This window comes from Leptosomus discolor, chromosome 5 (assembly GCF_034619465.1).
Source record: "Leptosomus discolor isolate bLepDis1 chromosome 5, bLepDis1.hap2, whole genome shotgun sequence".
In the NCBI taxonomy this organism is placed as follows: domain Eukaryota; kingdom Metazoa; phylum Chordata; class Aves; order Leptosomiformes; family Leptosomidae; genus Leptosomus; species Leptosomus discolor.
Genome location: NC_141395.1, coordinates 18775054 through 18788084, shown reverse-complemented (window position 1 = coordinate 18788084; position 13031 = coordinate 18775054). Strand labels below are relative to the sequence as shown.

Below are 13031 nucleotides of genomic sequence, written 5' to 3'. Positions count from 1 at the left end.
CTATAAATGAAAGAGGATTTACCCATTAGGTTGTGCACTGTCAGGAGAGAAGATCTGTGTGGAGGACTCCAGTGAAAAGAATGGAGTTGCACTGGCTTACAGTCTGTCTAAGCAAAAATTTGATCCTCTGGCTTAAAACTGAAAATGCTGGTGAAGGAAGATGTTTAAGAGTGAGAAATGTTGGAGAGGGGAAAATATCTGCTCTTAAGGAGAACGATTTTAAAGGCCATCATTGACATTCTTATTAAGAGACTTATTTGAAGCATAATAAATGTTTTTCCAGGCAACGGTGACTGTGACTGTGGAGAATGCATGTGCCACAGTGGATGGACTGGTGAATACTGTAATTGCACAACCGACACCAGCACCTGCATTGCTGAGGATGGGACACTGTGCAGTGGGAGAGGCGAATGCATCTGTGGGACATGTGCTTGCACCTATCCAGGGGCTTCAGGCCAAACATGTGAAAAATGCCCTCTCTGCAGCGACCCTTGCAGTTCCAGGCGGTAATGTGCCGGTTTTACGTCTCTGATGTTTGTAGCATTCAGGTATCTATTTCCTGTGCTGCCTCAGCAGAGTGTTTACTGCCACTACTTTAAACTGGATTTACAGACCAGAACTCAAGACCTTCCTTGCCCTTAAGACGGGTAGTCATAACTTGTACATCAACCATTTAGCCACTTCACTCTTGTACAAAAGAGCTTTTTGGAAAACAATTTAATCACCTTCAGGCAGCTCAAATGAAACACCACATTTCCACTGCTGGCCCTGGCTGTACAACTAGTCAGAATGGTGGCCTTATATGATGACATCGGACAAAACCAGATGAACCTCCTTCCAGTCCACAGTACAGAATGAAAACATATCAGCATAGCTGCTACTGCAAAAATGAGGACTCAAAGAATAAAATGGCATTTGTGTTACCATTCTCATGTACATGAATTCATAGGGTCACACTGTCTGCTCAAGCTTTACACACATGCAAATTCATAACCCAAATTCGGTTAAGCTTGGCTGAATTAGAAAGGCCCAGCTATGATAAACTATGTCATAGTCTGGGGATGAAATCAGTGGGTAGGTGTATGTCATGTATAAATTGATGATAAATTGATTGTAAATGATGAAGGGTCTTCTGTTCACTGAGCATACAAAATTTAGGTAGCTTTCCTGCTGTGATGCATGGTGTACGCCACAGTGCAGGACAGGAAAAGCAACCAAAAATGTATGTGACATAAAGCTGACCGCTCTAAGTACACCCATGCTTATGCTTGTAATATTTGAGCTCTTGCAAACCTAAAGTCAGTTAAAAATGAGCAGTCTTCAGTAGAAATTTAAGATAGAAGTTGAATTAGGCTTCACAGAATACATGTTGTTAATGACCCGGTTTTGCTTGCTGAGCACAGAGCCAGTGTAAGTTGCATTAATATTTCATGAAGATGTCATATCTACTTAGAGCTGAGGCCCATTTCTCTTCCATACCAGCTTTCCACCACTGTATTTTCATGCCTGCAGTTGCAGTCTACACTATATCTGAGATTAGAAACTATTCGACGGCATGTGATTAAATTGTCATTTATGTTAGTGCTAAATTCGACCTACAAAAGTGAGCCAATCGGTTTGTTCAAACTTTAAGTAAAGAGAACATCTGCATGCAACTGCTCAAAACACGAAGGAAATACTGCTGCTTTGCTCTGCCCTGCACAATTTGGCAGAGAGTAAGAAATATAAAGTTACACAATGGGCATTACATTAGCCTAGTTAAACATGTATATTGTATGCAGTGTTAGATCTTTTCTCTCTTCTTCAATGTCTTCCCTTGCTGAAATGCAGGGCAAGGAAAGCCAGAAGAGAGAGATTGGGAATACCTGGGTAGGGTAACAGAGAGAGCTGAAAGACCGGGTCAGAGGGGATGGAGATCAACGGCTAGGCAGCTGAGACAAAGAGTGGTAGCACAAGAAACGTGGCAAATATGACAAAACCACCACCAACACTGAATTTGTCTCCATGAGATAGAGGCTATCCCATTACCCGCTTGCTTTTACCATTTGCCATCTCCAGAGTGAGTGATAAGGTCATCTCCACCCCGTGAAGATAACCTCAGCAGCCTCAGCATATTCCCAGGGATATGTATAACTCAATGCAATAGGAGACGGCCAGGTTTTTTGGGGATGTTTTGTTGCAGTTCTTCTCTTTTCTTTTCTTTAAGCAGTCCGCCGTTCAGGCTGCTTCTCAATCTCAGCCCCTCACTCTGGCTGAAGCTATTTGAGAAGAATCAGCAAGATACATTTCGCACCAAAAATTTTCATATATGAATTCTGTTTGTTTCATTTTTCCATGAATAAACTCTGGATTTATTAAAATCTTCATTAAATTTCTTGTAAGATTTTCAGACTTCTAAAGGAATTGGTTTAGGCTCTGTGTTTTTAAATAATATTTCAGTCATTCCACTACTAAATAAAGTAAATAATTTCCCAGTAAATTGCATTAGTATAATTAGAATCTACGTAAGTAATTCCTGAGACAAGTAATCACATTCAAGAGATCTGTTGAGACACCTGAGTAGTGTTTTAATACATTATTCAATAGACTTTCAACAAAGGAAGACTTACAGTAAGTGCCCCAGCTTGATCTGTCTGAAGTTGATTTCAGATATTGTTCATCTGATAGGCATTCCTTCAGCTGGTATTTAGTGTCACACTTAGTTCAGAGTATTTATTTTTGAAAATGAACTTTATGTGTGAGTAACCCCATGTCTTTGATCGACCTACATGAATAATGTTGCCTGGGGTTCTGTCTGGTAGCTAATAAGCTGGGAGAGAAAAGGGGACAAGAGAGAGCTTATCCACAATATCTTTATTCATGTGGGGTGGTTTTTGGTTTTGGTTGGTTTTTTGGTTTGTTTTGGGTTTTTTTTGTGGCAATACCTATCATATTTCTGGGAACTACTGTATCCGTAGCACTAGACCTTTTGTTTAGCTTCTTTTTAAAATGCAGATGCATACACACGGGCTTTTATATCGTTGCCTTGTGACAGGCAGAGATTGATGAGCTGCTGAATTATTTTCCACAGGAGCTGTGTGGAATGTCACTTGGCTTCTGATGACAAGTCACCAGGAGAATGCAGTGAAAAATGCAAATTGGTTGATGCAACTGTCAGCACTGCAAAGGGTTTGTATACTTAGTTTTCCTTTTCTGTGTGTGCGTGATTAGTGAGCTTCCACTTTCAAGTGGTTTTATATTTGAAAGTAGCCTTGTTTTTCTGCTGTGGAATTATATTAAGGCTCATAATGCAATCGCTGTCTGTCTATGGTTCTTCTGTGCTAAGTAGTAAACGCAGACCGGGGCTGGTATTACCCTCCCAGGTTAATTAACTCACTGGATCATGCCTATTTCTAAGCAGTTTATGTAAGAAAGTATAGAATTTAATAAATACCAGTCCCTGCAAATCAGTGGCTGATGAAAGCCCCTGAGTTTGTCTCGGCTGTACCATGAGTTCCAGAGTGGCTTCTTTCACCATACAAATGCAAAACCTGATTCCAGTCCTTATGCAGACTCTCGATTACAGTTGGTGACTAGACACAGCAGACAGTCCTTTAACCTGTGGCAAAGACGTTTCTAGTATTCTAAAGGCTAAGCACATCTTTCAGTTGCTCACTTTAATTCAAAACTGACCCAAATCAATGGGAATTTCTGGAATACGAATTAACCTTGAGTAAAATACTGCTCTCAGACAAAAATATAACTTTAAATGAAATAGTGCATCTTTTTCTTTCCTATAGAGGAAGGTGCTTGCCTGTTCAGTGGGCAGTCTATTTATTCTCATGGCAATTCTAGTTCCAATCCTATGGCAAAACGCAGTAGTTAGATGAGGCAGGACATAGGTACGTTATACCCACATCACAGATGTACCATAAGCATTAAATAAGGCAAATGCTTATGGTACATCAAAGGCAAATAAGGCAAATTAGGATGACAATGCAGAATGCTGCATGCACATCTGAGGTTTGTGTCTGCAAAATGCTGGAAGCCCACCCAGAGCCGCATGCGTGCAGAAATTTCACTGATGTACATCTTTCCAACAAAGCTACACCTTTTGTTTTTTATGACTTTACTCCATAATACAGAGCTCAAAAGTTGCAAATGCTGCCCTTTTAAGGAAAAGTAATTCTAATTTTGTATTTTTATTAAAATTATCATGCTTTGCTTTTCTAGGCATCAGTATTTGTTTATAATTACAAAAATGTCTTTACAAGTTTCAAAAACATATAAGCACTTTCATTGTATCTCTGCAATTAGTAAAGCTTTCAGGTTGCTATTGCCAGATGGCAGATATTTGTAGCTAGGAATATGTAAGACATCCTACTTTCAAATACAACAAGTAATGATCAAGAGCAGAAACAGTCACTCATATGGCTCTGTTCATATACGCAGAGGTCACAGGAAAATGAGCATGACAACACCATCTCCTGTTCTTGCTCATTTCCTTTTTTTTTTTTTTCCTGTGCTTCCCTGATTGGAACTGTCAGCTACTCCTTTAGATTCAAAATTTATTCGCAGCAGTTACAGCAACTGCAGTAGTGAAGGCTGGATCACTGTTCTAATCCTAACCCCTCAAAAAAAGTAATAAAAAGAAGCTGTTGCAATCTGTGCATCTTAAATGCTTGTGCAACAGCTCAACGGATTTGTTTTGGCGTGGAGGTAGCCACATGAAGTCCTGAGAGGAAAAAAAAAATCTTCAAAATAATAATGAAAATAATAATCCTAAAATCAAAAGTGTATTACCTAAACAAACAAACAAAAACCACAAAACCCCATAACCAACCAAACAACCAAAAAGAAAGTGGTATAGCTAGACCACCACATAATATTTAAGACAGATTATTGAGGCTTTTTGAAAACTAGAGATAGCTCTAGTTAAATAAAATGCTAGCACTTTAAAGATTTACTTTCTCTTTTGCATGTGTATGTTGCAACACAATGACTGGAGCTGTGGAAAGAAGTGTCGGCTTTACATTTTGTGTTTCTTGGGAATCCCTGTTTTAGCCTCTGAGCCGTGCCTTTCGCCTCCTCAGCTTCGGTTCTGTGGGTGCCGGGGGTTCCTCTTCCCGCGCCCCCGCAGCAGGGTCAGCGGGGCGGCCGGGAACAGGCAGCCTCTCTGCCTGGCGATGCAGCAGGGCAGGGGATGGCACAGCAGCTCTGGAGGTGCTGATGGCTTCACAGTCACCGGGCTTATCTCCATGGCAGGCATCCCTTTTGAATGTCTATTTTCATCCATTTTTAACATTTGAATGTTAAATCGGGCCAATTCCCCCCTTTGCCAGCTGGGTGTAAGAGGAGCCCTTGATGCTCTACTGGATACCCAGGAGGAACTGCAATTCCTAAAAAAGCGGCTCCTGCCCCCACCCCGGCCACAGGGCACCAGGCTGCTCCTGCCACAAGGCCAACAAGGACAGTTACACTTTCCTTGGAGAAACTTTTTTTTTTTTCCTGCCCCATCATGCTCACATCGCACAAATTCCCGGTGCAGCAACAAAGTGGATGCTGGAGCCTGAATAAACCTCTATATCAGTGCTGCTCTGTTGTTCTGACTCAAAGTGAGATGAAACTGTTCAAAAAAAGCAGTTTGTTGAGCATAACATAAGCAAGAAAGGGCATAATGACATTTACATTTGCAGCCATTTTTTTGTTGTTGTTGTTGAATCTTTTATCTAAGTACCTGTTAGGAAACAGTCTTTTGCACTTCGAGGCTCCAGCTTGGCACTGTTACCCAATTCTTCTTCCAGTGTGACTCCAGTGATTTCAAACACCATTGAAATTAATGGAATTAGGCTGCAAGTAGAAGTGGGAAAAATATGATGATTCACTGCAGAATGCAGAAAATTAGACAGGTGTAAATTACAGGAGTTTACCTACAAAGGCAAATGTTTGTGCTGATAAACTGAAAATAATCTACGCAATACTCTGTCTTAGTGATCCCTCCTCCTAAAAATAACATCAGAGAAATAAAAATACTAAGTGTAAGCTGGGTTCCAAATAGCTTGAACTGGCATCTTTGCTTTCATTTCTACATCCTTGCACATAATCAGATTTCTGCTCCCCTTGGTCTCAAATTATGACATTAAATTAAAAATTACAATTTAAAAATAACTAATGTATTTGCAGTTACTGCCTTCTGGATGATATTTGGAAAATGTCTGCAAGTTTTTCTCTGCCTTCAGGATAGCTAACAACTACCCCTTTCCTTTTTTTTTTTTTTTTTTAAAAAAAAAAGCAGCAAGCTAATATTCTGTGGATCTGCTTGCTTAAAAGAGTTGGGAAACGACAAATATTGCAAAACTTGGGACAGTGTTACTGGAATTGTGACCTGGCAATGAGTGCCATTAATTCAGTACACTCAGTCTGCAGTTTGTGGCCCTTCTAACAAAACCAAATCTTGTTGAATCAGCAAATCTTGTCTTCCTGTCACCTTGACAGATAACACATTGCTCTGCCACCAAGGACAGGCAACAGGTTAAATACAAGATTATCACAAATCATGAACATGTTTCCATTAAAATCTATCCAGAGGTGATTCTCTTTTTATAACAAGCAGAGAAAAGGACTGTAGTTTTGTCAACTGTTTATACTTTTATATTTTCTACAGTGCTTAATAGTGTTTTCTGTAAGACCAAATCTTATGATAATAAGCAGTAGGGGGAAAAAAAAAAGAAAAAAAGGTAAGCACTTATTTCTTTATGTACCACAGGTTTCTTTAAAATCCATATTCCTGTCTGATTCCTACTTTATATTTCGTTTTCCTTCATATTAAAGTTTGTGGACTTAAGATTTTTAGCACAGTTGCTTATGAAATTTCAGTAAGATTTTCGAATGGGTAAGTAATAATGGAGAGTTACAATTATTTTTAAAGACATGTTTGAGAAGCTCGCTGATTTTTCTTGCCTCTGAAAATAAAACCTAAGAAGTTTTTCTAAAAATGTATTGAAAAGCATACCTAGATTTCCAATGCTATTCAGATCATGGTTTATATGGAAACATAACAAGAATTTAGCCCCAGAGGTATCATTGCAGACAGTTATAAGGTCAGATATTTTTGCTCTGTAAAATCCCATATAATGATTATGCTCCAAATTACGGCATTTCTGGCTCTGGACCTGTAGTCTCAATTTTTAATCATCTTGTTTGTTTTATATCATCCCTCACAGCCAGCTTCCTCCTGTCTCCCTGTTCCCTTCAAACAAACTTTGCTCAGCAGAAGTTTTCCAGGTTAGGAATCATCTGGAAAAAAAAAAAAAGAAGGATTACGTTTTTGTGCAGATCTACATTATACAGAAAGACAAATAAATGGGGACAGACTGTTGTCTCAGGTCACTTTTTCTCTGCTTCCCCTGGAATCGTATTACAAAGACCCCAGAAATGCCGTTTTCTGTTATCAACCTGTATTTACAGTGGGGACAGTACTAGACACACTAATCTTTGAGAGGGCGATTGTGGAAGAAATAAACAGCAGCCCTTTTAACAGTATCCATTGCTGTTTGATGTATGTATATCTACTTCTGAAACATAATCTAGACACGGTAGGAGTAGCTGTAAACCAAAGAGAACATACTGTTTACTTTGTCCTGTCATTGGGGATTATTACATTTCCTAAACAGCTGGTGGTTAGGCATCTTGGAAGCACTTTCAATTAATTGAAATTCATAGTACACTAGATTAATAAGGTGCACTAAATGGTCAGTGCAGACTGACAACACCTGCATCAGTTCCTCAGAAATACAAGTGAAAAATCGGAAACAAAACAAAGCTTGGCTTGGAAGAAAAGTTGTTAAATTTGGTAGAGATTCTGAGGGTATTTCTGCTTTCATCTTTCACTCTTTACCACCCACAGATAAGGCTGTGACAAACATGGTGCGAGCAGTCTCTCTTGTTATTACATGTTAAATTTCATTTGATCTGATGGATGACTTTTTTCCCTCCCCTCTGCAGATTATTCACAGGATAAATCCATTCCCTGCTCTCTGCAGGGGGAAAATGAATGCATAACCACATTTCTACTGGCTATGGATGAACAGGGAAGGACAGTCATTCATAGTATAGAGCAGAAAGGTAAGCAGTGAATATTGTTTTTTTCCACGTGAAATCTCATTTAAAAACACAGGCAGTAAGGTTAGCTATCTAGAAGCCGAGCTCTTTTAAGCAGCACTGCACCTCCTTCTGTTTGTAGCTCCCCTCTGCCCAGCCAAAAGAGCACCTCCTCAAGTACTTAATTTGATGCAGTAGTACAATAAATACTTGTTCTTTCATGAAAGATGGGCAGAATGATCCCTGGGCTGCAAGAGCAAGTGCAATTCTAGGATGATGATAGCAAATGTCATTTGCATTACATAAGAAAACTATAATTCACTTTGAAATGACATATATTTCATAGATGGACAAATATCCAAAAGACTATCTGATTGGGAATACTTGATGAAATTCTAAAATATATTTATAATTACATTTAATGTCGCAGAAAAATCCTCCTGGACACATTCCTGTGTGCCCTGCTCTAGGTGGTCCTGCTCTGGCAGGGAGGTTGGACTAGATGATCTTTTGAGGTCCCTTCCAACCCCTAACATCCTGTGATTCTGTGATTTTGCATAACTAATAGATATTCAACAGATCTCATTATATCTTTTCGTTTAACATTACTTCTTTATTTACTGTTGTTTCACTACTGATTTTTCATTAGCGAAAAATTTCATTTTCATTTCAAAAATTTTCATTTCATTTTTCATGTCCCAATCATGTAGGACAGGAGAGAACACAGACACCACTTTTCAGCTGCCAGTTTAGTTTCCAGGCAATAAAAATACCTTTTTTTTTTTTTGATTAAACACACACAGTGTACTAAATGTTAGTCATGTCTTAGGGAAAGCCATGCAGATTTTTAACCTCATTCTGTTGACACAAATGGCATTAATTTCGTTAACCTTCATGTAGCCTTTCCTTAGCCTACATGGGAGAATAAAAGTTATTTCGTTGCACATAAGAACAGTACCCTATTTTTTTATAGGTGACTGTTACAGCAAAGATGGTTGTAACAAAGCTAGTACTAAAGAAGCACATCCCTTTGTAAACTACACGCCTAAGATTCAGGATTTTAAGGGTCAGATTTTCTCTTTATTAAATAGATTTACTGTGCATTTTAAGTAGATCTGAAAAAAAAAGTGAAAGAAGAATCTTAAGGAAGGCACAAGTCCATCCATGTGCAGCAGCCCTCCCACAATGTTACAATACCCAGCTTCACTGTCATCTGCTGTTCTGCTCCATGGCCTTGAAAGTATTGTGCTGTGGTGGCTGCGATGCATGCGGATGTGAACTGAGATGAGACCTCCAGGAATGCTCTAGAAATTGATTTCATTTGTGGAACCAAAGTCAAGACGACACCAATAGCCACAGCCTTAACCCACTGCTCAAACCAGACCCCTCAGAATCAGTTAAATGATGATATCAAGCAAAAAAGTAATGTGCAACACAATCATGTAAGCTGAGTAAGACTGAAATTAATTTTTCAATGTCCTTAAACCACGGTTCAATGGAAAATTTTGTAAAATAGTAGCATTCACTGCCTTTCATGAGCAATACTTCTTAATACAAATAATCAAATGTCTTTGTGTTTTGGTGAAGTAAAAACTTCAGTTTTAATTCTGACTCTCTGAAATATTTGTTGCAGAACTTGAAATGCAAAATTCCTTCAAATTCTTCAGTCCAAGGTTTTCAGCAAGTCTGATGAATTATTTTTCCTCTCATTGGTTTCATAAGTGAAATGCAGTTTCCTCTATTTTCTCAACATCATTGTGGCTTCACCCTGATATAAATCTCGCTAGAATCTTTTCCTGGGCAACACACTGAATATCAGTCAATTGAAGTAGAGCTTCAGCCATAACATTGTAAAATTCATAATCTTGTCAACTCAGCCCTGCATTTTAGAATTATATTGCCACAGAACTGAAAATAATTTTCTAACTTTTGTCTTCAGAATCTGGGTCTGTATCCAGCAGCTGCTAATCAACATGGTAAAAGAGCAGCGGAAAAAATTAGCAGTTAATTTTTTTAACATTTTAATGCAATATTTTTAAGCCAGTTTCACAAACCCTTTAGCAAGCTAGCAGGAGGAAGATAACACAGACTTGAAGGAAAAGGCATGAACAGCTCACAGCAAATGAGAAGCCCAGCATGCCTCTTGGCTGGTTTTAATTGCCTAAAATATATTGACTGGACATCCACAGTCATAATTGCTTTTTTTTTTCCCACAGATTGCACACAGCTTCCAAATATCCCAATGATAATGGTGGGTGTCACCCTTGCTATCCTTCTCATTGGCATTGTTTTACTTTGTATATGGAAATTACTGGTGTCAGTTCAAGACCGAAAAGAGGTGGCCAAGTTTGAAGCAGAAAAGTCTAAAGTTAAATGGCAAACGGTAAGTTAAATGCATTGATTTTATATGAAGTTCTTTAATTTGGTTGCATGATGCGCAACTGCCTTTAAAACTCTGTGTCTTGGTTTTGTTCTTTTAAATTGATAGATTTTACTGATAGGTTTGAACTACATTTTGTATTCTATAAAATAAAATTATGATTTTTTGGGGGGATGAAAAATAGCTGGAGTTTGATCTCCTGGTTTAACTTCTTTCACATGTAAAAGCATGTATATAACATTTTTTTATTAGTTGTTTTTTAATTAGTACCTCACCTTTGATTAATCTTAGAGAAGTTGTTTGCTGTCTATGTAATTATCAGAGGTGTACCCCTCTTCCCAGAAACAGAGCCTATTTTTAGGAAACAGAGGTTATTGACGGCCTCTGTCATGATGAGAGCCCACTCAAACAGAGGCGCAATGAATGTAAGGTGTCCAAATGTAGGTAAAAGGCCAGAGAAATTAAGGCTTTGTCTTCTATCTATAGCTTGAGGACGTCTAATGCAAGCTTATACCACATGTTCCCTTTTCTTCTTTCCTTTCTGCCCCTGATTTTTTGCTCTTCTGCAAAAGCTTTAAGACTTCTGAGGCTTTTCGAAAAAAAGCATGTTGAGTAAGCATTTCTGGGGGGTGTCAGGAGGACTGGCGATACGCTGGCATTCACCCATTCCATTCTTGTATAAAGCCCTGTGACTGCAACATTTCTGCAAGAATGGGCACTGCTGGCCTTTCAGCTTTTGAGATGGGAAAAATCTGTTACTTACAGGCAAGGCCACTCGAGAATGTTTTCTTAATCCTTCGGGAGCACTACATGTGGTAAAAAGGAAGGGAAGGATATACCTGATAGAAGCATTTTAATTTTCTTTTCTGTTGCAAGAGGAAATGGTAGGAAGTGAATGATGAGAGGCCAGGATTAAAAGCCCAGGTGGAACTTGCCCTTCTCCCAACACGTGGTATTCTGTGTGGCTCAAGCAAGAGGACCGTGACAAGTCACACCTCACTGCTGAGTCACCAGCTGTGCTTTTAGAATGGTCCAGCCACAACATTTGATACACAAATTATATTGGACATATTTGATATTGTTTGATGATGTGCATTACTCTAATGTGGGAGGCAGATGCAAAGGGAAGCATGTTCTTGACCCTAGACTGGTTTGTGCTGCCTCATATAGACCAGTCTGAATTTCAGTGGCTTCAAATATAAGTGAGCTGCTGAAGGCTATTCTAAAACAAACAAAGGTATAAAATTACTTCTGTACAAAGAATAGACCAGAATTCCTCACTAGTGAAAGGAAACAGTGGGAGGAGGGTGTGTTACTGATTTATGAAATTATGACTGGAGAAATTGAAGATGGGACGTTTGTTCACCGACTTCTCCCATACAAGCAAGCTGAGATAGCAGGCTCCAAAGAGCCCAAAAGACATCATTATACAACACCTGCTTAGGGCATATGATTAATTTCCAAATATATTCTGGATGGTAAATTTTGCATGGACTCAAAATGTCTATAGACAAGTCCATAGAAAGAGGACATCCCCTCTGACCCAGGCGGTTTGTGAAACACGTGTCAGCTTTTCCACAGGCAGCCTGCATTGCCTGCTGTTAGGAACATATTGCTGGGCCAGGCAGATGTCTGGCCCGAGTTTCTCACAGAGCACAAATCACCTTCTGCACACTGGGAAGAAGAGTCGTACTAGCTGGTGCGTGTATGACCTGCATCATAACGCTGGCTCAGGAATCACGGACCAAAATGATCCCATTAGCTAAAGAGGTACACTCAAGGCAGTGGTGTGCAGCTACATCTGCTTGCAGCTGAAGCAATGGCAAGATGAGTTAAACATTGCATAACTCCCATTTCTTCTGGTTTTTTTTTTGTTTGTTTTCTTAGGAAACAAATCCACTGTACAGAGGCTCAACAACCACTTTTAAAAATGTAACTTACAAGAACCAAGAAAAGCAAAAAGGGGCCATGGCTGCAGATTTCTATTAGCACCTCCGACACTACGAACGGTTTTACTGGCAGGATATCTAAACCCACTTGTTCTTCTCAGCTGATTACGTGATATTTGTTTGCACATTGCAGTGGTATAATCATTCTGTTAGAAAAAATATATCTTGTATTAGGAAAACTATGGATAACATATTAGTGGTAAAGGTTAGTAGAAATATTACCAAAAAACCACCTTTAATATTAAAGCCCCCCCATCTTAAAAAAAGCATCACAAATATTTTTAATTTTCTCATTAATACTAAGGATTAAAAATTATCATATGTAAACCTATTTTTGTGAAATTAGGTATACACACTGAGCTGTATACTACTTTGTTCATAGACACAATCCCATATATTTGTGTTCAGGAATGTATTTGTACCAGTCTATTTGGTGGGCTGGTTTAAATTGAAAAAAAAGATAATTTTTTCACGAATGCTGCTTAAACTACTGAGGTTACAGGTTCCTCATATCATCTGTGTCAATGAATAGTTTTTCATCAGAAACAAGTAGCACTATTGTGTATTATCTTCTGTATTTAAGGTATACAGAAACATCTCCTCTCTAATTCTTCTTGTCCGGT

At 38.8% G+C, this 13031-nt stretch overlaps 1 protein-coding gene across 1 annotated transcript in view; it reads left to right on the top strand.

The window, feature by feature from the left end:
- Nucleotides 1-12448, top strand: part of ITGB6 (integrin subunit beta 6) — a 30868-nt gene extending 18420 nt beyond the window's left edge. Inside the window, exons 11-15 of the mRNA XM_009950848.2 lie at nucleotides 284-506; nucleotides 3071-3168; nucleotides 7984-8103; nucleotides 10296-10462; nucleotides 12347-12448. Coding sequence (XP_009949150.1) covers nucleotides 284-506; nucleotides 3071-3168; nucleotides 7984-8103; nucleotides 10296-10462; nucleotides 12347-12448 — 710 coding nt within the window. The remainder of the gene's footprint in view (nucleotides 1-283; nucleotides 507-3070; nucleotides 3169-7983; nucleotides 8104-10295; nucleotides 10463-12346) is intronic.
- Nucleotides 12449-13031: the final 583 nt, after the last annotated feature.